Here is a 21,265-nt window from a genome sequence, read left to right on the forward strand (position 1 = left end):
TTCTAATAGGAATTCAAATGCAATGTATGTGTTAAATTCTTATGCTATTCAATGTAGCATTAGAACCTCAGTGGATCAGCTCTGGGGGGATCTGTATCAAAAGGCAGCCATCTGAGTGCTCAGGGAATCTAGCTCAAGTTCTGAGAATTAGAAAATGCTCAATTTTCAGAACTAAATTACATGAAAAATGGGGGCAAAATAAATAATGAAAATGTATTTCATTGTGCATAGCTAAGCTAAGGTGTTTACTGTCCCTTTAAGAGCTTTTGCCTTAACTACTTCGATAGCAGGAAATCAGTGAAAATCAGTGTGGGGTCTTCTGTTTTCATATTCAGTATTTACTAAGAGTGACTTCAGTTTACCAGTGTCTCCAAACAAACATTTCCTATGTTATTATGTGAAGTTGATCCACTAAAGTTCTATAACTCTTCCATTAGCCAGTGAATCAGCTTTATAGAAAATAGAGAGCTAAATATTATAACATTATTTATACACCTTAGTTGGTACCAAAAACAATAAAAGATAGACCCCCTATGTGAGTGAAACAGGGGAACACAAGACCCCCTATGTAAGTGTAACAGTGGAACACAATATCCCTTATGTAAGTGAAATAGGGGAACACAAGACCCCCTATGTGAGTGAAATAGGGGAACACAAGACCCCTTATGTAAGTAAAACAGGGGAACACAAAACCCCTTATGTAAGTAAAACAGGGGAACACAATATCCCTTATGTAAGTAAAATAGGGGAACACAAGACCCCTTATGTGAGTGAAATAGGGGAACACAAGACCCCTTATGTGAGTGAAATAGGGGAACACAAGACCCCTTATGTGAGTGAAATAGGGGAACACAAGACCCCTTATGTGAGTAAAACAGGGGAACACAAGACCCCTTGTGTAAGTGAAATAGGGGAACACAAGACCCCCTATGTAAGTGAAATAAGGGAACACAAGACCCCTTATGTGAGTAAAACAGGAGAACACAAGACCCCTTATGTGAGTAAAACAGGGGAACACAAGACCCCTTATGTGAGTAAAACGGGAACACAAGACCCCTTATGTGAGTAAAACAGGGGAACACAAGACCCCTTATGTGAGTGAAATAGGGGAACACATGAAACCTTATGTAAGTGAAACAGGGGAACACAAGACCCCTTATGTAAGTAAAACAGGAGAACACAAGACCCCTTATGTGAGTAAAACAGGGGAACACAAGACCCCTTATGTGAGTAAAACAGGGCAACACAAGACCCCTTATGTGAGTAAAACAGGGCAACACAAGACCCCTTATGTGAGTGAAATAGGGGAACACAAGACCCCTTATGTAAGTAAAACAGGGGAACACAAGACCCCTTATGTGAGTGAAACAGGGGAACACAAGACCCCTTATGTAAGTAAAACAGGGGAACACAAGACCCCTTATGTAAGTAAAACAGGGGAACACAAGTCCCCTTATGTGAGTGAAATAGGGGAACACAAGACCCCTTATGTAAGTAAAACAGGGGAACACAAGACCCCTTATGTAAGTGAAATAGGGGAACACAAGACCCCTTATGTAAATGAAATAGGGGAACACAAGATCCCTTATGTAAGTGAAATAGGGGAACACAAGACCCCTTATGTAAGTGAAATAGGGGAACACAAGACCCCTTATGTAAGTGAAATAGGGGAACACAAGACCCCTTATGTAAGTGAAATAGGGGAACACAAGACCCCTTATGTAAGTGAAATGGTGGAACACAAGACCCCTTATGTAAATGAAATAGGGGAACACAAGACCCCTTATGTGAGTGAAATAGGGGAACACAAGACCCCTTATGTGAGTAAAACAGGGGAACACAAGACCCCTTGTGTAAGTGAAATAGGGGAACACAAGACCCCCTATGTAAGTGAAATAAGGGAACACAAGACCCCTTATGTGAGTAAAACAGGAGAACACAAGACCCCTTATGTGAGTAAAACAGGGGAACACAAGACCCCTTATGTGAGTAAAACGGGAACACAAGACCCCTTATGTGAGTAAAACAGGGGAACACAAGACCCCTTATGTGAGTGAAATAGGGGAACACATGAAACCTTATGTAAGTGAAACAGGGGAACACAAGACCCCTTATGTAAGTAAAACAGGAGAACACAAGACCCCTTATGTGAGTAAAACAGGGGAACACAAGACCCCTTATGTGAGTAAAACAGGGCAACACAAGACCCCTTATGTGAGTAAAACAGGGCAACACAAGACCCCTTATGTGAGTGAAATAGGGGAACACAAGACCCCTTATGTAAGTAAAACAGGGGAACACAAGACCCCTTATGTGAGTGAAACAGGGGAACACAAGACCCCTTATGTAAGTAAAACAGGGGAACACAAGACCCCTTATGTAAGTAAAACAGGGGAACACAAGTCCCCTTATGTGAGTGAAATAGGGGAACACAAGACCCCTTATGTAAGTAAAACAGGGGAACACAAGACCCCTTATGTAAGTGAAATAGGGGAACACAAGACCCCTTATGTAAATGAAATAGGGGAACACAAGATCCCTTATGTAAGTGAAATAGGGGAACACAAGACCCCTTATGTAAGTGAAATAGGGGAACACAAGACCCCTTATGTAAGTGAAATAGGGGAACACAAGACCCCTTATGTAAGTGAAATAGGGGAACACAAGACCCCTTATGTAAGTGAAATGGTGGAACACAAGACCCCTTATGTAAATGAAATAGGGGAACACAAGACCCATTATGCAAATGAAATAGGGAAACACAAGACCCCTTATGCAAATGAAATAGGGGAACACAAGACCCCTTATGTAAGGGAAATAGGGGAACACAAGACCCCTTATGTAAGTGAAATAGGAGAACACAAGTCCCCTTATGTAAATGAAATAGGGGAACACAAGACCCCTTATGTGAGTGAAATAGGGGAACACAAGACCCCTTATGTAAGGGAAATAGGGGAACACAAGACAACTTATGTAAGTGAAATAGGGGAACACAAGACCCCTTATGTAAGTGAAATAGGGGAACACAATACCCCTTATGTAAGTGAAATAGGGGAACACAAGACTCCTTATGTAAATGAAATAGGGGAGCACAAGTCCCCTTATGTAAATTAAATAGGGGAACACAAGACCCCTTATGTAAATGAAATAGGGGAACACAAGACCCCTTATATAAATGAAATAGGGGAGCACAAGTCCCTTTATGTAAGTGAAATAGGGGAACACAAGACCCCTTATGTAAGTGAAATAGGGAAACACAAGACCCCTTATGCAAATGAAATAGGGGAACACAAGACCCCTTATGTAAGGGAAATAGGGGAACACAAGACAACTTATGTAAGTGAAATAGGGGAACACAAGACCCCTTATGTAAGTGAAATAGGGGAACACAAGACCCCTTATGTAAATGAAATAGGGGAGCACAAGTCCCCTTATGTAAATTAAATAGGGGAACACAAGACCCCTTATGTAAGTGAAACAGGGGAACACAGAGCAGTAGGATAAACCACAAAGGAAAATAATGAAGAGAGATCAGCTCTCATTACCTTGAGGTCTGTGGGAGCTGGCGGCTGGATGAGATGCGCTGCTCGGTGCGTTAGCTGTAGGCTTCTTGGTTTTAAAGGGAATATTTATAGCTGGAAAACAGTGGAACCTTTAAGCTTGTATATATATACACACACTAGTTATGCACTCACACACACAATATGCACACACACATACTAGACCTACACACACACATACTAGACCTACACACACACACATGCTAGACCTACACACACACACATACTAGACCTACACACACACATACTAGACCTACACACACACATACTAGACCTACACACACATACTATATATATATATATATATATATATATATATATATATATATATATATATATATATATATATATATATATATATACAGTCGTATGCAAAGGTTTAGGCACCCCTGACAATTTCCACGATTTTCATTTATAAATAATTGGGTGTTTGGATGAGCAATTTCATTTTGATCTTTCAAATAACTGAAGGACACAGTAATATTTCATTAGTGAAATGAGGTTTATTGGATTAACAGAAAATGTGCAATATGCATCAAAACTAAAATTAGACAGGTGCATACATTTGGGCACCCTTGTCATTTTGTTGATTTGAATACCTGTAACTACCTAGCACTGATTAATTGGAACACACAATTAGTTTGGTGAGCCCATTAAAGGGACAGTAAAGTCAAAACTAAACTTTCATGATTCAGATAGGGCATGCAATTTTAAACAACTTTCCAATTTACTTTTATCATCAAATTTGTTTTGTTCCCTTGGTGGTATTTTTGAAAAGCTAAACCTAGCTAGGCTCAAACTGATTTCTAAACAGTTGAAAACCGCCTCCTAGCTCAGAGCATTTTGAAAGTTTTTACAGTTAGACTGTGCTAGTTCACATGTGTCATATAGATAACATTGTGCTCACTCCCGTGAAGTTATTTAGGAGTCTTCACTGATTGACTACACTGCATGTCTGTCAAAGGCACTTAGATAAGGAGGCTGTCTGCAAAGGCTTAGATACAAGGTAATCACAGAGGTAAAAAGTATATTAATATAACTGTATTGGTTATGCAAAAATGGGGAATGGATAATAAAGGGATTATCTATCTTTTTAAATAAGAACATTTTTGGTGTAGACTGTCCCTTTAAGCCTTGAACTTCATAGACAGGTGCATCCAATCATGAGAAAAGGTATTTAAGGTGGCCAATTGCAAGTTGTTGTTCTCTTTGACTCTCCTCTGTAGAGTGGCAGCATGGGGGCCTCAAAACAACTCTCAAATGACCTGAAAACAAAGATTGTTCAACATTATGGTTTAGGGGAAGGCTACAAAAAGCTATTGCAGAGATTTAAACTGTCAGTGTCCACTGTGAGGAAATGGAAGACCACACGCACAGTTCTTGTTAAGGCCAGAAGTAAAATATCGGAGAGGCAAAGTGTGTTTTTTTTGAGAAAATGCCATCACTAGTCTACTAACAATTTTTTCCTATCCTATAATATAAAAGGCCAAGTGTGTTTGTCCGAAGCTGTCATGCGCAGTAGAGACAGCACGAGGACAAACACACCTGGCCTTTGAGTCCTACTCCCTAGCTGATCTGCGGCAGAAGTGGGCGTGACCGGAGTGAAGGGGGCGTGACCGGACATGAATGGCCATGAAGGGGGCGTGGTCAGGCGTGAAGGGGGCGTGGTCGGGTGCGGTCACGAGATAGAGAGGGGAGAGAGAGAGAGAGATAGATAGATAGAGAGATAGAGATATAGACAGATAGAGAGATAGAGAGATAGAGAGATAGAGAGGAGGAGGAGAGAGAGGAGGAGAGAGAGAGAGAGAGAGAGAGAGGGAGAGGGGGGTAGAGAGAGAGGGGGGAGAGAGAGAGCTCAAAAGAGAGGGGGATATAGAGCACAAAAGAGAGGGGGATATAGAGCACAAAAGAGATGGGGGAGAGAGAGCGCAAAAGAGATGAGGAGAGAGAGCTCAAAAGAGAGGGGGAGAGAGAGCGCAAAAGAGATGGGGGAGAGAGAGAGAGCAAAAGAGAGGGGGGAGAGCGCGAAGAGAGGGGAGAGAGAGAGCGCAATAGAGGGGGAGAGAGAGAGCACGAGAGGGGGGAGGAAGCAAAAGAGAGGGGGGGGAAGGAGCGCAAAAGAGAGGGGGGAGAGAGCGCAAAAGAGAGGGGGAGAGAGCGCAAAAGAGAGGGAGAGGGGGAGAGGGGGAGAGGGAGGGGAGAGAGAGAGAGGAGAGAGGGGAGGGAGAGAGAGAGGGGGGGAGAGAGAGAGCTCAAAAGAGAGGGGGAGAGAGAGCGCAAAAGAGATGGGGAGAGAGAGCGCAAAAGAGATGGGGAGAGAGAGCTCAAAAGAGAGGGGGATTGAGAGCGCAAAAGAGATGGGGAGAGAGAGAGAGCAAAAGAGAGGGGGGAGAGAGCGCGAAGAGAGGGGAGAGAGAGAGCGCAAAAGAGAGGGGGAGAGAGAGAGCACAAAAGAGGGGGGAGAGAGAGCGCAAAAGAGAGGGGGGAGAGAGAGAGCGCAAAAGAGGGGGAGAGAGAGCACAAAAGAGAGGGGGGAGAGAGAGGGAAGAGAGAGGGGGAGAGAGAGAGAGGAGAGAGAGGGGGGAGAGAGAGGGGGGAGAGAGAGGAGGGGAGAGAAAGAGGGGGAGAGAGAGAGAGGGGGGAGAGAGAGGGGGGAGAGAGAGGAGGGGAGAGAAAGAGGGGGAGAGAGAGAGAGGAGGGGTGAGAGAGAGAAGAGAGGAGAGAGAGAGAGAGGAGGGGAGAGAGTGGGAGGAGGGGAGAGAGAGGAGGGGGGGGAGAGAGAGGGGGGAGAGAGAGAGCTCAAAAGAGAGGGGGAGAGAGAGCACAAAAGAGATGGGGGAGAGAGAGAGCTCAAAAGAGAGGGGGAGAGAGAGCGCAAAAGAAATGGGGGAGAGAGGGGAGAGAGAGCTCAAAAGAGAGGGGAGAGAGAGCGCAAAAGAGATGGGGGAGAGAGAGCAAAAGAGAGGGAGAGAGCGCAAAAGAGAGGGGGGAGAGAGAGCGCGCAAAAGAGAGGGGGGAGGGAGAGCACAAAAGAGGGAGGAGAGAGAGTGCGCAAAAGAGAGGGGGAGAGAGAGCGTGCAAAAGAGAGGGGGGAGATAGCACGCAAAAGAGAGGGGGGAGAGAGAGCGAGAGCAAAAGAGGGGGGAGAGAGAGAGAGCAAAAGAGTGGGGGGAGAGAGCGAGCTCAAAAGAGAGGGGGAGAGAGAGTGCAAAAGAGATGGGGGAGAGAGGAGAGAGAGAGCTCAAAAGAGAGGGGAGAGAGAGCGCAAAAGAGATGGGGGAGAGAGAGCAAAAGAGAGGGAGAGAGAGAGCGCAAAAGAGAGGGGGGAGAGAGCACAAAAGAGAGGGGGAGAGGGAGAGCGCAAAAGAGGGGGGAGAGAGGGGGGAGAGAGCGCAAAAGAGAGGGGGGAGAGAGCGCAAAAGAGGGGGGGTAAGAGAGAGCTCAAAAGAGAGGGGGAGAGAGAGCGCAAAAGAGATTGGGGAGAGAGGAGAGAGAGAGCCCAAAAGAGAGGGGAGAAAGAGCACAAAAGAGATGGGGGAGAGAGAGCAAAAGAGATGGGGGAGAGAGAGCAAAAGAGATGGGGGAGAGAGAGCAAAAGAGAGGGAGAGAGGGAGCGCAAAAGAGAGGGGGGGAGGGAGCGCAAAAGAGGGGGGAGAGAGAGTGCGCAAAAGAGAGGGGGAGAGAAAGTGCGCAAAAGAGAGGGGGGAGAGAGAGCACGCAAAAGAGAGGGGGGAGAGAGAGCACGCAAAAGAGAGGGGGGAGAGAGAGCGAGAGCAAAAGAGGGGGGAGAGAGAGCGAGAGCAAAAGAGGAGGGAGAGAGAGAGAGCAAAAGAGAGGGGGGAGAGAGAGCAAAAGAGAGGGGGGGAGAGAGAATGCAAAAGAGAGGGGGGAGAAAGAACGCAAAAGAAAGGGGGGAGAGAGAGCACAAAAGAGAGGGGGGGAGAGAGAGCGCAAAAGAGAGGGGGAGAGAGAGTGCAAAAGAGATGGGGGAGAGAGGAGAGACAGAGCGCAAAAGAGAGGGGGGAGAGAGCACAAAAGAGAGGGGGAGAGGGAGAGCGCAAAAGAGGGGGCAGAGAGGGGGGAGAGAGCGCAAAAGAGAGGGGGGAGAGAGCGCAAAAGAGGGGGGGTAAGAGAGAGCTCAAAAGAGAGGGGGAGAGAGAGCGCAAAAGAGATTGGGGAGAGAGGAGAGAGAGAGCCCAAAAGAGAGGGGAGAAAGAGCACAAAAGAGATGGGGGAGAGAGAGCAAAAGAGATGGGGGAGAGAGAGCAAAAGAGATGGGGGAGAGAGAGCAAAAGAGAGGGAGAGAGGGAGCGCAAAAGAGAGGGGGGGAGGGAGCGCAAAAGAGGGGGGAGAGAGAGTGCGCAAAAGAGAGGGGGAGAGAAAGTGCGCAAAAGAGAGGGGGGAGAGAGAGCACGCAAAAGAGAGGGGGGAGAGAGAGTGCAAAAGAGATGGGGGAGAGAGGAGAGAGAGAGCGCAAAAGAGAGGGGGGAGAGAGCGCAAAAGAGAGGGGGGAGAGAGAGCGCAAAAGAGAGGGGGGAGAGAGAGCGCAAAAGAGAGGGGGGAGAGAGAGAGTGCAAAAGAGAGGGGGGACGGAGCTCAAAAGAGAGGGGGGAGAGAGAGAGCTCAAAAGAGAGGGGGGAGAGAGAGAGCTCAAAAGAGAAGGGGAGAGAGAGAGCTCAAAAGAGAAGGGGGAGAGAGAGAGCGCAAAAGAGAAGGGGAGGGAGAGAGCGCAAGGGGTGGGACCGCTGTACTGCAAAAAATGGCCCGTGTGAACGGGCTTTAGGACTGGTTGCTAATACTTTGATGAACTGCTAATATTCTTTCTGCTTTTATGTGTGGCAGAGCAAAAGAGAGGGAGAGAGAGAGAGCGCAAAAGAGAGGGGAGAGAGAGCACAAAAGAGAGGGGGAGAGCGCAAAAGAGGGGGGAGAGAGGGGGGAGAGAGCGCAAAAGAGAGGGGGGAGAGAGCGCAAAAGAGGGGGGGGTAAGAGAGAGCTCAAAAGAGAGGGGGAGAGAGAGCGCAAAAGAGATTGGGGAGAGAGGAGAGAGAGAGAGCTCAAAAGAGAGGGGAGAGAGAGCACAAAAGAGATGGGGGAGAGAGAGCAAAAGAGATGGGGGAGAGAGAGCAAAAGAGATGGGGGAGAGAGAGCAAAAGAGATGGGGGAGAGAGAGCGCCAAAGAGAGGGGGGGAGGGAGCGCAAAAGAGGGGGGAGAGAGAGTGCGCAAAAGAGAGGGGGAGAGAAAGTGCGCAAAAGAGAGGGGGGAGAGAGAGCACGCAAAAGAGAGGGGGGAGAGAGAGCACGCAAAAGAGAGGGGGGGGAGAGAGCGAGAGCAAAAGAGGGGGGAGAGAGAGCGAGAGCAAAAGAGGAGGGAGAGAGAGAGAGAGCAAAAGAGAGGGGGGAGAGAGAGCAAAAGAGGGGGGAGAGAGAGAGCACAAAAGAGAGGGGGGAGAGAGAACGCAAAAGAAAGGGGGGAGAGAGAGCACAAAAGAGAGGGGGGGAGAGAGAGCGCAAAAGAGGGGGGGAGAGAGAGAGCGCAAAAGAGGGGGGAGGGAGAGCGCAAAAGAGAGGGGGGAGAGAGAGAGTGCAAAAGAGAGGGGGGGAGAGAGCTCAAAAGAGAGGGGGGAGAGAGAGAGCTCAAAAGAGAGGGGGGAGAGAGAGAGCTCAAAAGAGAGGGGGGAGAGAAAGAGAGCTCAAAAGAGAAGGGGAGAGAGAGAGCTCAAAAGAGAAGGGGGAGAGAGAGAGCTCAAAAGAGAAGGGGGAGAGAGAGAGCGCAAAAGAGAAGGGGAGGGAGAGAGCGCAAGGGGTGGGACCGCTGTACTGCAAAAAATGGCCCGTGTGAACGGGCTTTAGGACTGGTTGCTAATACTTTGATGAACTGCTAATATTCTTTCTGCTTTTATGTGTGGCAGAGCAAAAGAGAGGGAGAGAGAGAGCGCAAAAGAGAGGGGAGAGAGAGCACAAAAGAGAGGGGGAGAGGGAGAGCGCAAAAGAGGGGGGAGAGAGGGGGGAGAGAGCGCAAAAGAGAGGGTGAGAGAGCGCAAAAGAGGGGGGGTAAGAGAGAGCTCAAAAGAGAGGGGGAGAGAGAGCGCAAAAGAGATTGGGGAGAGAGGAGAGAGAGAGCTCAAAAGAGAGGGGAGAGAGAGCACAAAAGAGATGGGGGAGAGAGAGCAAAAGAGATGGGGGAGAGAGAGCAAAAGAGATGGGGGAGAGAGAGCAAAAGAGAGGGAGAGAGAGAGCGCAAAAGAGAGGGGGGGAGGGAGCGCAAAAGAGGGGGGAGAGAGAGTGCGCAAAAGAGAGGGGGAGAGAAAGTGCGCAAAAGAGAGGGGGGAGAGAGAGCACGCAAAAGAGAGGGGGGAGAGAGAGCACGCAAAAGAGAGGGGGGAGAGAGAGCGAGAGCAAAAGAGGGGGGAGAGAGAGCGAGAGCAAAAGAGGAGGGAGAGAGAGAGAGCAAAAGAGGGGGGAGAGAGAGAGAGCACAAAAGAGAGGGGGGAGAGAGAACACAAAAGAAAGGGGGGAGAGAGAGCACAAAAGAGAGGGGGGAGAGAGAGTGCAAAAGAGGGGGGGAGAGAGAGAGCGCAAAAGAGGGGGGAGAGAGAGCGCAAAAGAGAGGGGGGAGAGAGAGAGCGCAAAAGAGAGGGGGGAGAGAGCTCAAAAGAGAGGGGGAGAGAGAGAGCTCAAAAGAGAGGGGGGAGAGAGAGAGCTCAAAAGAGAGGGGGGAGAGAGAGAGCTCAAAAGAGAAGGGGAGAGAGAGAGCTCAAAAGAGAAGGGGGAGAGAGAGAGCGCAAAAGAGAAGGGGAGGGAGAGAGCGCAAGGGGTGGGACCGCTGTACTGCAAAAAATGGCCCGTGTGAACGGGCTTTAGGACTGGTTGCTAATACTTTGATGAACTGCTAATATTCTTTCTGCTTTTATGTGTGGCACTTACCATTGGTTGCTATTAATAATCATAGTGCTGTGATTTAAGCCGTGAATATTAGGGTAACTTTGGAATACCACTTTAATAGATGTTGCCATCTACTATTTGGAGCAAGAGGTATTCAATTGTTGTACTTTATTATACTGACGTTTTGTAAGCGCTGCTATTTTTCCTCACTTAAATCAGATTGTGGTGATACACACACACGCAGATATAATGACACACACTCCTTCTAAGACACACACTCATATACTGTATATACACACACCTACATTCATACACACACACGCAGATATAATGATAACCTCCTTCTATGACACACACTCATATACTGTATATACACACACCTACATTCATACACACACACCCAGATATAATGATAACCTCCTTGTTGCCATCTACTATTTGGAGCAACTCCTTCTAAGACACAAACTCATATACTGTATATACACACACCTACATTCATACACACACACGCAGATATAATGATAACCTCTTTCTAAGACACACACTCATATACTGTATATACACACACATACATTCATACAAACACGCAGATATAATGATAACCTCCTTCTAAGACACACACTCATATACTGTATATACACATACCTACAGATATAATGATAACCTCCTTCTAAGACACACACTCATATACTGTATATACACATACCTACATTCATACAAACACGCAGATATAATGATAACCTCCTTCTAAGACACACACTCATATACTGTATATACACATACCTACAGATATAATGATAACCTACTTCTAAGACACACATACCTTCACAAATACACAGAGAGAGAGAGAGCACAAAAGAGAGGGGGGAGAGAGAACGCAAAAGAAAGGGGGGAGAGAGAGAGCACAAAAGAGAGGGGGGGAGAGAGAGCGCAAAAGAGGGGGGGAGAGAGAGAGCACAAAAGAGGGGGGAGAGAGAGCGCAAAAGAGAGGGGGGGAGAGAGAGAGCGCAAAAGAGAGGGGGGAGAGAGCTCAAAAGAGAGGGGGAGAGAGAGAGCTCAAAAGAGAGGGGGGAGAGAGAGAGCTCAAAAGAGAGGGGGGAGAGAGCTCAAAAGAGAAGGGGAGAGAGAGAGCTCAAAAGAGAAGGGGGAGAGAGAGAGCGCAAAAGAGAAGGGGAGGGAGAGAGCGCAAGGGGTGGGACTGCTGTACTGCAAAAAATGGCCCGTGTGAACGGGCTTTAGGACTGGTTGCTAATACTTTGATGAACTGCTAATATTCTTTCTGCTTTTATGTGTGGCAGAGCAAAAGAGAGGGAGAGAGAGAGCGAAAAAGAGAGGGGAGAGAGAGCACAAAAGAGAGGGGGAGAGGGAGAGCGCAAAAGAGGGGGGAGAGAGGGGGGAGGGAGCGCAAAAGAGAGGGGGAGAGAGCGCAAAAGAGGGGGGTAAGAGAGAGCTCAAAAGAGAGGGGGAGAGAGAGCGCAAAAGAGATTGGGGAGAGAGGAGAGAGAGAGCTCAAAAGAGAGGGGAGAGAGAGCACAAAAGAGATGGGGGAGAGAGAGCAAAAGAGATGGGGGAGAGAGAGCAAAAGAGATGGGGGAGAGAGAGCAAAAGAGAGGGAGAGAGAGAGCGCAAAAGAGAGGGGGGGAGGGAGCGCAAAAGAGGGGGGAGAGAGAGTGCGCAAAAGAGAGGGGGAGAGAAAGTGCGCAAAAGAGAGGGGGGAGAGAGAGCACGCAAAGGAGAGGGGGGAGAGAGAGCATGCAAAAGAGAGGGGGGAGAGAGAGCGAGAGCAAAAGAGGGGGGAGAGAGAGCGAGAGCAAAAGAGGAGGGAGCGAGAGAGAGCAAAAGAGGGGGGAGAGAGAGAGAGCACAAAAGAGAGGGGGGAGAGAGAACACAAAAGAAAGGGGGGAGAGAGAGCACAAAAGAGAGGGGGGAGAGAGAGTGCAAAAGAGGGGGGGAGAGAGAGAGCGCAAAAGAGGGGGGAGAGAGAGCGCAAAAGAGAGGGGGGAGAGAGAGAGCGCAAAAGAGAGAGGGGAGAGAGCTCAAAAGAGAGGGGGGAGAGAGCTCAAAAGAGAGGGGGGAGAGAGAGAGCTCAAAAGAGAGGGGGGAGAGAGAGAGCTCAAAAGAGAAGGGGAGAGAGAGAGCTCAAAAGAGAAGGGGGAGAGAGAGAGCGCAAAAGAGAAGGGGAGGGAGAGAGCGCAAGGGGTGGGACCGCTGTACTGCAAAAAATGGCCCGTGTGAACGGGCTTTAGGACTGGTTGCTAATACTTTGATGAACTGCTAATATTCTTTCTGCTTTTATGTGTGGCACTTACCATTGGTTGCTATTAATAATCATAGTGCTGTGATTTAAGCCGTGAATATTAGGGTAACTTTGGAATACCACTTTAATAGATGTTGCCATCTACTATTTGGAGCAAGAGGTATTCAATTGTTGTACTTTATTATACTGACGTTTTGTAAGCGCTGCTATTTTTCCTCAGTTAAATCAGATCGTGGTGATACACACACACGCAGATATAATGACACACACTCCTTCTAAGACACACACTCATATACTGTATATACACACACCTACATTCATACACACACACCCAGATATAATGATAACCTCCTTCTAAGACACAAACTCATATACTGTATATACACACACCTACATTCATACACACACACGCAGATATAATGATAACCTCCTTCTAAGACACACACTCATATATACTGTATATACACACACATACATTCATACAAACACGCAGATATAATGATAACCTCCTTCTAAGACACACACTCATATACTGTATATACACATACCTACAGATATAATGATAACCTCCTTCTAAGACACACACTCATATACTGTATATACACATACCTACATTCATACATACACACGCAGATATAATGATAACCTACTTCTAATACACACACTCATATACTGTATATAAACACACATACATTCATACACACACACGCAGATATAATGATAACCTCTTTCTAAGACACACACTCATATACTATATATAAACACACCTACATTCATAAGACACACACTCTAAGACACACACTCATATACTGTATATACACACACATACATTCATACATACACACGCAGATATAATGATAACCTCTTTCTAAGACACACACTCATATACTGTATATACACACACATACATTCATACAAACACGCAGATATAATGATAACCTCCTTCTAAGACACACACTCATATACTGTATATAAACACACCTACATTCATACACACACACGCAGATATAATGATAACCTACTTCTAATACACACACTCATATACTGTATATACACACACATACATTCATCCACACACACACAGATATAATGATAACCTCCTTCTAAGACACACACTCATATACTGTATATACACACACCTACATTCATACACACACACGCAGATATAATGATAACCTCCTTCTAAGACACACACTCATATACTGTATATACACATACCTACATTCATACACACACACCCAGATATAATGATAACCTCTTTCTAAGACACACACTCATATACTGTATATAAACACACATACATTCATACAAACACGCAGATATAATGATAACCTCCTTCTAAGACACACACTCATATACTGTATATACACATACCTACATTCATACACACACACCCAGATATAATGATAACCTCCTTCTAAGACACACACTTATATACTGTATATACACACACATACATTCATACACACACACAGATATAATGATAACCTACTTCTAAGACACACACTCACATACTGTATATACACATACCTACAGATATAATGATAACCTCTTTCTAAGACACACACTCATATACTGTATATACACATACCTACAGATATAATGATAACCTCCTTCTAAGACACACACTCATATACTGTATATACACATACCTACATTCATACACACACACCCAGATATAATGATAACCTCCTTCTAAGACACACACTCATATACTGTATATACACATACCTACATTCATACACACACACCCAGATATAATGATAACCTCCTTCTAAGACACACACTCATATACTGTATATACACATACCTACAGATATAATGATAACCTCCTTCTAAGACACACACTCATATACTGTATATACACATACCTACAGATATAATGATAACCTACTTCTAAGACACACACTCATATACTGTATATACACATACCTACAGATATAATGATAACCTACTTCTAAGACACACACTCATACCTACAGATATAATGATAACCTCCTTCTAAGACACACACTCATATACTGTATATACACATACCTACAGATATAATGATAACCTACTTCTAAGACACACATACCTTCACAAATACACAAACAAACACATTTGAGCCTGATTACACACATTCACTCCTTCACAAACTTCATTAGCTTTATTTTACCTGTTGTGGATTTCTCTGTGTCATCTTTCCCCTTTGTTAACCTGCATGTTACAAAAAACGGTAGTTGTCTTGAATGGTGATCTGAGGTTCCTAGAAGAATATACAAGAAAAAAAACTTATCTTCCTTTTTAATCCACTCTTCCATTCTACCTTTTTCTCATGCACTCAACCGCCCAAATGCCACCCGTTCCTCTGTACCTCACCATTGTAACACACATAGGGTTTCTTCTCAGTGCAATCTGTAGAGTAGAATAATTCTCCCGACAGAAGAACACACCGGTGGTCATAATTCATTTTGCCCCATGGTTTATAGTTTAAGGGGCTCCCATTGGCCCATTCCCAATGCTTCTTGGGTCTATCCAAGAAAAGACCAGTCCAGAGCTCACAAGAGGGGCAGATGTTACTGATGATGACCAGGTTTGTGTAAAAGAGGACACAGTGACATAAAGCATCAAATGCATTCTTAGGCTCTTCAAACAAGACCAAAGACGACTCCGTGGGAAGGAGAGAGAGAATGGAAACTGGGAAAAGAGATAAAGGTAAACAATGAAATGTAAAAATGAAGAGTGAGTCGAGTTAAAGGGATTGTAAACACCAAAAATGTTATTGTTTAAAAATATAGATAATCCCTTTATTTACCATTCCCCAGTTTGCATAATCAACACTGTTATATAAATACACTTTTTACCTCTGTGATTACCTTGTATCTAAAGCTTCTGCTGACTGCCTTCTTTTGACAAACTTGCATTTCAGGCAATTAGTGCTGACTCTTAAATAATTCCACATGCATGAGCACAGTGTTATTTACATGAAACACATGAACTAACACCCTCTAGCTGTGAAAAATTGTCAAATGCATTCAGAGAAGAGGCGGCCTCAAGGGCTTACAAACTAGCATATAATCCTACATAGGTTTAGCTTTTAACTAAGAAGAACAAAGCAAATTTGATGATAAAAGTAAATTGGAAAGTTGTTTAAAATTGCATGCCCTTTCTGAATCATGAAAGTTTAATTTGGACTTTACTATCCCTTTAAATAAATAAAACATTTGAAGGAGTGGAGAATTGGGCAAGAAATGTCACTATCTTAAGAGACATCAGGATTTTGTGCCATGTTTTCTGTCAATACTAGACTAGATATGAAGATATGAAGATTCAGAATGATTATAGACAGTACCTTCTTCCCACTAGAATGTCCGTTTTTTTTTTATTTTAAATTGTATCAATTAAAATTGCGTTATGGCCCATAATGCTTCATTTTCCTTAACGCTGCTGTATAGGTGTACCACACACCTTTTAGTCTGTCACGAAACGTCAGCACAGCACTTTTAAAAAAGTCCTTTTTCAATGGGACTCCCATAGCGCCGGTATTACGAGTTTGCCTGGGAGGCCAAAAAGTGAGCGGTACACTCTATAACCACAAGATCCTTACCGCCATCTAAAGTCAGTAGTTATACGTTTTACGCTACAAAGCTGTAACATAAATCTCATAACTAAACTGCTACAAAGGACACTAACACACCTAAACTACCTATTAACCCCTAAACCGAGGCTCTCCCGCATCGCAAACACTATAATACATTTATTAACCCCTAATCTGCTGCCCTGGACATTGCCACCACTATTAAAATGTATTAACCCCTATTACGCCGCTCCCTGACATCGTCGTCACTATAATAAAGTTATTAACCCCTAAACCGCTGCCCTCCCACATCGCAAACACTATTTAAATATTATTAACCCCTAATCTGCCATCCACCCACACCGCCGCTATAATAAACCTATTAATCCCTAAACTGCAAGCCCCCCACAACGAGATATACTAAAATAAACTATTAACCCCTAAACCGAAAGCCCCCACAACGAAATATACTATAATAAACCTATTAACACCTAAACCACAAGCCCCCCACAACGAAATATACTAAAATAAACTATTAACCCCTAAACCTAACGACCCCCTAACTTTATATTAAAATTACAATTTCCCTATATTAAATTAAATTAAAACTTACCTGTCAAATTAAATAAATTAATTTTAAACTAACAATTAAACTATTATAATTATTAAACTAAAATTAAACTAAATACCAATTAAATTAAATTAAATTAAACTAAACTACACATTAAAAAAATTCTAACACTACTCTAAAAATTACAAAAAGTATCTAATTACAAAAATAAAATAACTAAATTTAAAAAACAAACACTAAATGACGAAAACTAAGAAACACATTATCAAAAATAAAAAAGAATTACACCTAATCTAATAGCCCTATCAAAATAAAAAAGCCCCCCCCAAATAAAAAAAACCCTAGCATACAATAAACTACAAACTAACCCCACAAATAAAATAACTATCTAAAAAAACCTAAGCTAACCATTGCCCTGAAAAGGGCATTTATATGGGCATTTCCCTTAACAGGGCATTTAGCTCTTTTACATGCCCAGACCCTAAACTAAAACTAAAACCCACCCAAAAAAACCTTTAAAAAACCTAACACTAACCCCCGACAATCCACTTACAGTCCTTGAAGTCCCGCTTGAACGATCCATCCATCCGGCGAAGTCATCATACAATGCGGCAAGAAGTCTTCATCCAGACGGCTTCTTCGATCTTCATCCAGCCGGCGAAGTCCTCATCCAGGCGGCAAGAAGTCTTCATCGAGATGGCCTCTTCGATCTTCATCCAACCGGCGCAGAGCGGGTCCATCCTGAAGACATCCGGTGTGGAGCATCCTCTTCATACAGTCGCCACCGTAAACTGGAACTTCAATTCAAGTGATGCAATCCAAGATGGTGTCCCTTGCATTCCTATTGGCTGAAAGATTTCAATCAACTAGTTTCAATCAACTATTTTTTAGTAATTTTAGTGTTTATTTTTTTTTTTGTAATGTTAGGTTTTAGTGTAAGGCAGGTTAGGTTTTATTTCAAAGGTAAGTTTGTATTTTTTTTTTAAATACTTTTTATTGAGGTTCAAATATTGGCATACAAACAGTGAATTGCAGCTAAATTCCATTACAGTACAATGTTCTGTTAGCATAACCTAGCTCACGTTAGTCAACATAAATTTAACAAAGCAATTAGCTGCCTGCGTATTACAGGAAAAAAAACAAACAAACATCAGAAATATTATAAAAACTACACTGTAATATGTATTTGCCAGTTAAAAGTTAAACCCTCTCAGCAGATCATTAGGCCACTTTTGGACTTCATAGACGCTACTATTTCAAGAGATGATATCCTAAAACAAAGGAGACCACTTATGGGACTCATAAGGAAAACCTCAGGTTTTATATTATGGAAAACAATGGCACCATCAAAACATTATCTTGCAGTAATTCCCCCACAAATAAAGTTAATGGGACAGTATATACAGAGAACTTTAATCCTCTAAAACCATTCTCAGGGGCATATAAAAGGCTAAGGCCTAGATTTGGAGTTTGGCGGTAGCCGTGAAAACCAGCGTTAGAGGCTCCTAACGCTGGTTTTAGGCTACCGCCGGTATTTGGAGTCATTCAAAAAAGGGTCTAACGCTCACTTTTCAGCCGCGACTTTTCCATACCGCAGATCCCCTTACGTCAATTGCGTATCCTATCTTTTCAATGGGATCTTTCTAACTCCGGTATTTAGAGTCGTGTCTGAAGTGAGCGTTAGAAATCTAACGACAAAACTCCAGCCGCAGAAAAAAGTCAGTAGTTAAGAGCTTTCTGGGCTAACGCCGGTTCATAAAGCTCTTAACTACTGTGCCCTAAAGTACACTAACACCCATAAACTACCTATGTACCCCTAAACTGAGGTCCCCCCACATCGCCGCAACTCGATTAAATTTTTTTAACCCCTAATCTGCCGACCGCCACCTACGTTATCCTTATGTACCCCTAATCTGCTGCCCCTAACACCGCCGACCCCTATATTATATTTATTAACCCCTAATCTGTCCCCCACAACGTCGCTGCCAGCTACCTACACTTATTAACCCCTAATCTGCCGTCCGTCCACACGCCGCCGCCAGCTACATTATAGCTATGTACCCCTAATCTGCTGCCCTAACATCGCCGACCCCTATAATATATTTATTAACCCCTAATCTGCCCCCCACAACGTCGCCTCCACCTGCCTGCACTTATTAACCCCTAATCTGCTGACCGCAAAGAGCCGCCACCTACATTATAGCTATGTACCCCTAATCTGCTGCCCCTAACACCGCCGACCCCTATATTATATTTATTAACCCCTAACCTGCCCTCCCTAACATCGCCGACACCTAACTTCAATTATTAACCCCTAATCTGCCGACCGAATCTCGCCGCTATTCTAATAAATGTATTAACCCCTAAAGCTAAGTCTAACCCTAACACTAACACCCCCTAAGTTAAATATAATTTAAATCTAACGAAATTAATTAACTCTTATTAAATAAATTATTCCTATTTAAAGCTAAATACTTACCTGTAAAATAAATCCTAATATAGCTACAATATAAATTATAATTATATTATAGGTATTTTAGGATTAATATTTATTTTACAGGTAACTTTGTATTTATTTTAACCAGGTACAATAGCTATTAAATAGTTAAGAACTATTTAATAGCTAAAATAGTTAAAATAATTACAAAATTACCTGTAAAATAAATCCTAACCTAAGTTACAATTAAACCTAACATTACACTATCAATAAATTAATTAAATAAAATACCTACAATTACCTACAATTAAACCTAACACTACACTATCAATAAATTAATTAAATACAATACCTACAAATAACTACAATGAAATAAACTAACTAAAGTACAAAAAATAAAAAAGAACTAAGTTACAAAAAATAAAAAAATATTTACAAACATAAGAAAAATATTACAACAATTTTAAACTAATTACACCTACTCTAAGCCCCCTAATAAAATAACAAAGCCCCCCAAAATAAAAAAATGCCCTACCCTATTCTAGATTACTAAAGTTCAAAGCTCTTTTACCTTACCAGCCCTGAACAGGGCCCTTTGCGGGGCATGCCCCAAGAAGTTCAGCTCTTTTGCCTGTAAAAAAAAACATACAATACCCCCCCCCAACATTACAACCCACCACCCACATACCCCTAATCTAACCCAAACCCCCCTTAAATAAACCTAACACTAAGCCCCTGAAGATCTTCCTACCTTATCTTCACCATACCAGGTTCACCGATCGAACCAGAAGAGCTCCTCCGATGTCCTGATCCAAGCCCAAGCGGGGGGCTGAAGAGGTCCATGATCCGGCTGAAGTCATCATCCAAGCGGGAGCTGAAGAGGTCCATGATCCGGATGAAGTCTTCTATCAACGGCATCTTCAATCTTCTTTCTTCGGGAGCCAATCGGATTGAACTTGATTCTGATTGGCTGATTCCATCAGCCAATCAGAATATTCCTACCTTAATTCCGATTGGCTGATAGAATCCTATCAGCCAATTGGAATTCGAGGGATGCCATCTTGGATGACGTCATTTAAAGGAACCGTCATTCGGCTAGTAGGCGTCGGGAGAAGAGGATGTTCCGCGTCGGATGGAAAATGATGGCTCCCGAAGAAAGAAGATTGAAGATGCCGTTGATAGAAGACTTCATCCGGATCATGGACCTCTTCAGCTCCCGCTTGGATGAAGACTTCAGCTGGATCATGGACCTCTTCAGCTCCCTCTTGGATGATGACTTCAGCCGGATCATGGACCTCTTCAGCCCCCCGCTTGGGCTTGGATCAGGACATCGGAGGAGCTCTTCTGGATCGATCGGTGAACCTGGTATGGTGAAGATAAGGTAGGAAGATCTTCAGGGGCTTAGTGTTAGGTTTATTTAAGGGGGGTTTGGGTTAGATTAGGGGTATGTGGGTGGTGGGTTGTAATGTTGGGGGGGTGGTATTGTATGTTTTTTTTACAGGCAAAAGAGCTGAACTTCTTGGGGCATGCCCCGCAAAGGGCCCTGTTCAGGGCTGGTAAGGTAAAAGAGTTTTGAACTTTAGTAATTTAGAATAGGGTAGGGCATTTTTTTATTTTGGGGGGCTTTGTTATTTTATTAGGGGGCTTAGAGTAGGTGTAATTAGTTTAAAATTGTTGTAATATATTTCTAATGTTTGTAAATATTTTTTTATTTTTTGTAACTTAGTTCTTTTTTTATTTTTTGTACTTTAGTTAGTTTATTTCATTGTATTTATTTGTAGGAATTGTATTTAATTTATTTATTGATAGTGTAGTGTTAGGTTTAATTGTAGATAATTATAGGTATTTTATTTAATTAATTTATTGATAGTGTAGTGTTAGGTTTAATTGTAACTTAGGTTAGGATTTATTTTACAGGTAATTTTGTAATTATTTTAACTATTTTAGCTATTAAATAGTTCTTAACTATTTAATAGCTATTGTACCTGGTTAAAATAAA

The 21,265-nt window shown here is 43.6% G+C and overlaps 1 protein-coding gene across 2 annotated transcripts in view; it reads right to left on the minus strand.

The window, feature by feature from the left end:
• Positions 1 to 21,265, minus strand: part of LOC128667078 (lymphotoxin-alpha) — a 103,786-nt gene that overhangs the window by 45,060 nt on the left and 37,461 nt on the right. Inside the window, exons 3-5 of one of the 2 annotated variants that reach the window (XM_053721966.1) lie at positions 15,061 to 15,378; positions 14,858 to 14,947; positions 3,546 to 3,635 (exon numbers count right to left, since the gene is read on the minus strand). In XM_053721966.1, coding sequence (XP_053577941.1) covers positions 3,546 to 3,635; positions 14,858 to 14,947; positions 15,061 to 15,151 — 271 coding nt within the window. In that variant the 5' untranslated portion in view covers positions 15,152 to 15,378. Of the gene's footprint in view, positions 1 to 3,545; positions 3,636 to 14,857; positions 15,379 to 21,265 lie in introns of both variants that reach the window. The other variant, XM_053721965.1, reaches the window with a different exon arrangement.

Source organism: Bombina bombina, chromosome 7, assembly GCF_027579735.1.
Source record: "Bombina bombina isolate aBomBom1 chromosome 7, aBomBom1.pri, whole genome shotgun sequence".
Classification (NCBI taxonomy): Eukaryota; Metazoa; Chordata; class Amphibia; order Anura; family Bombinatoridae; genus Bombina; species Bombina bombina.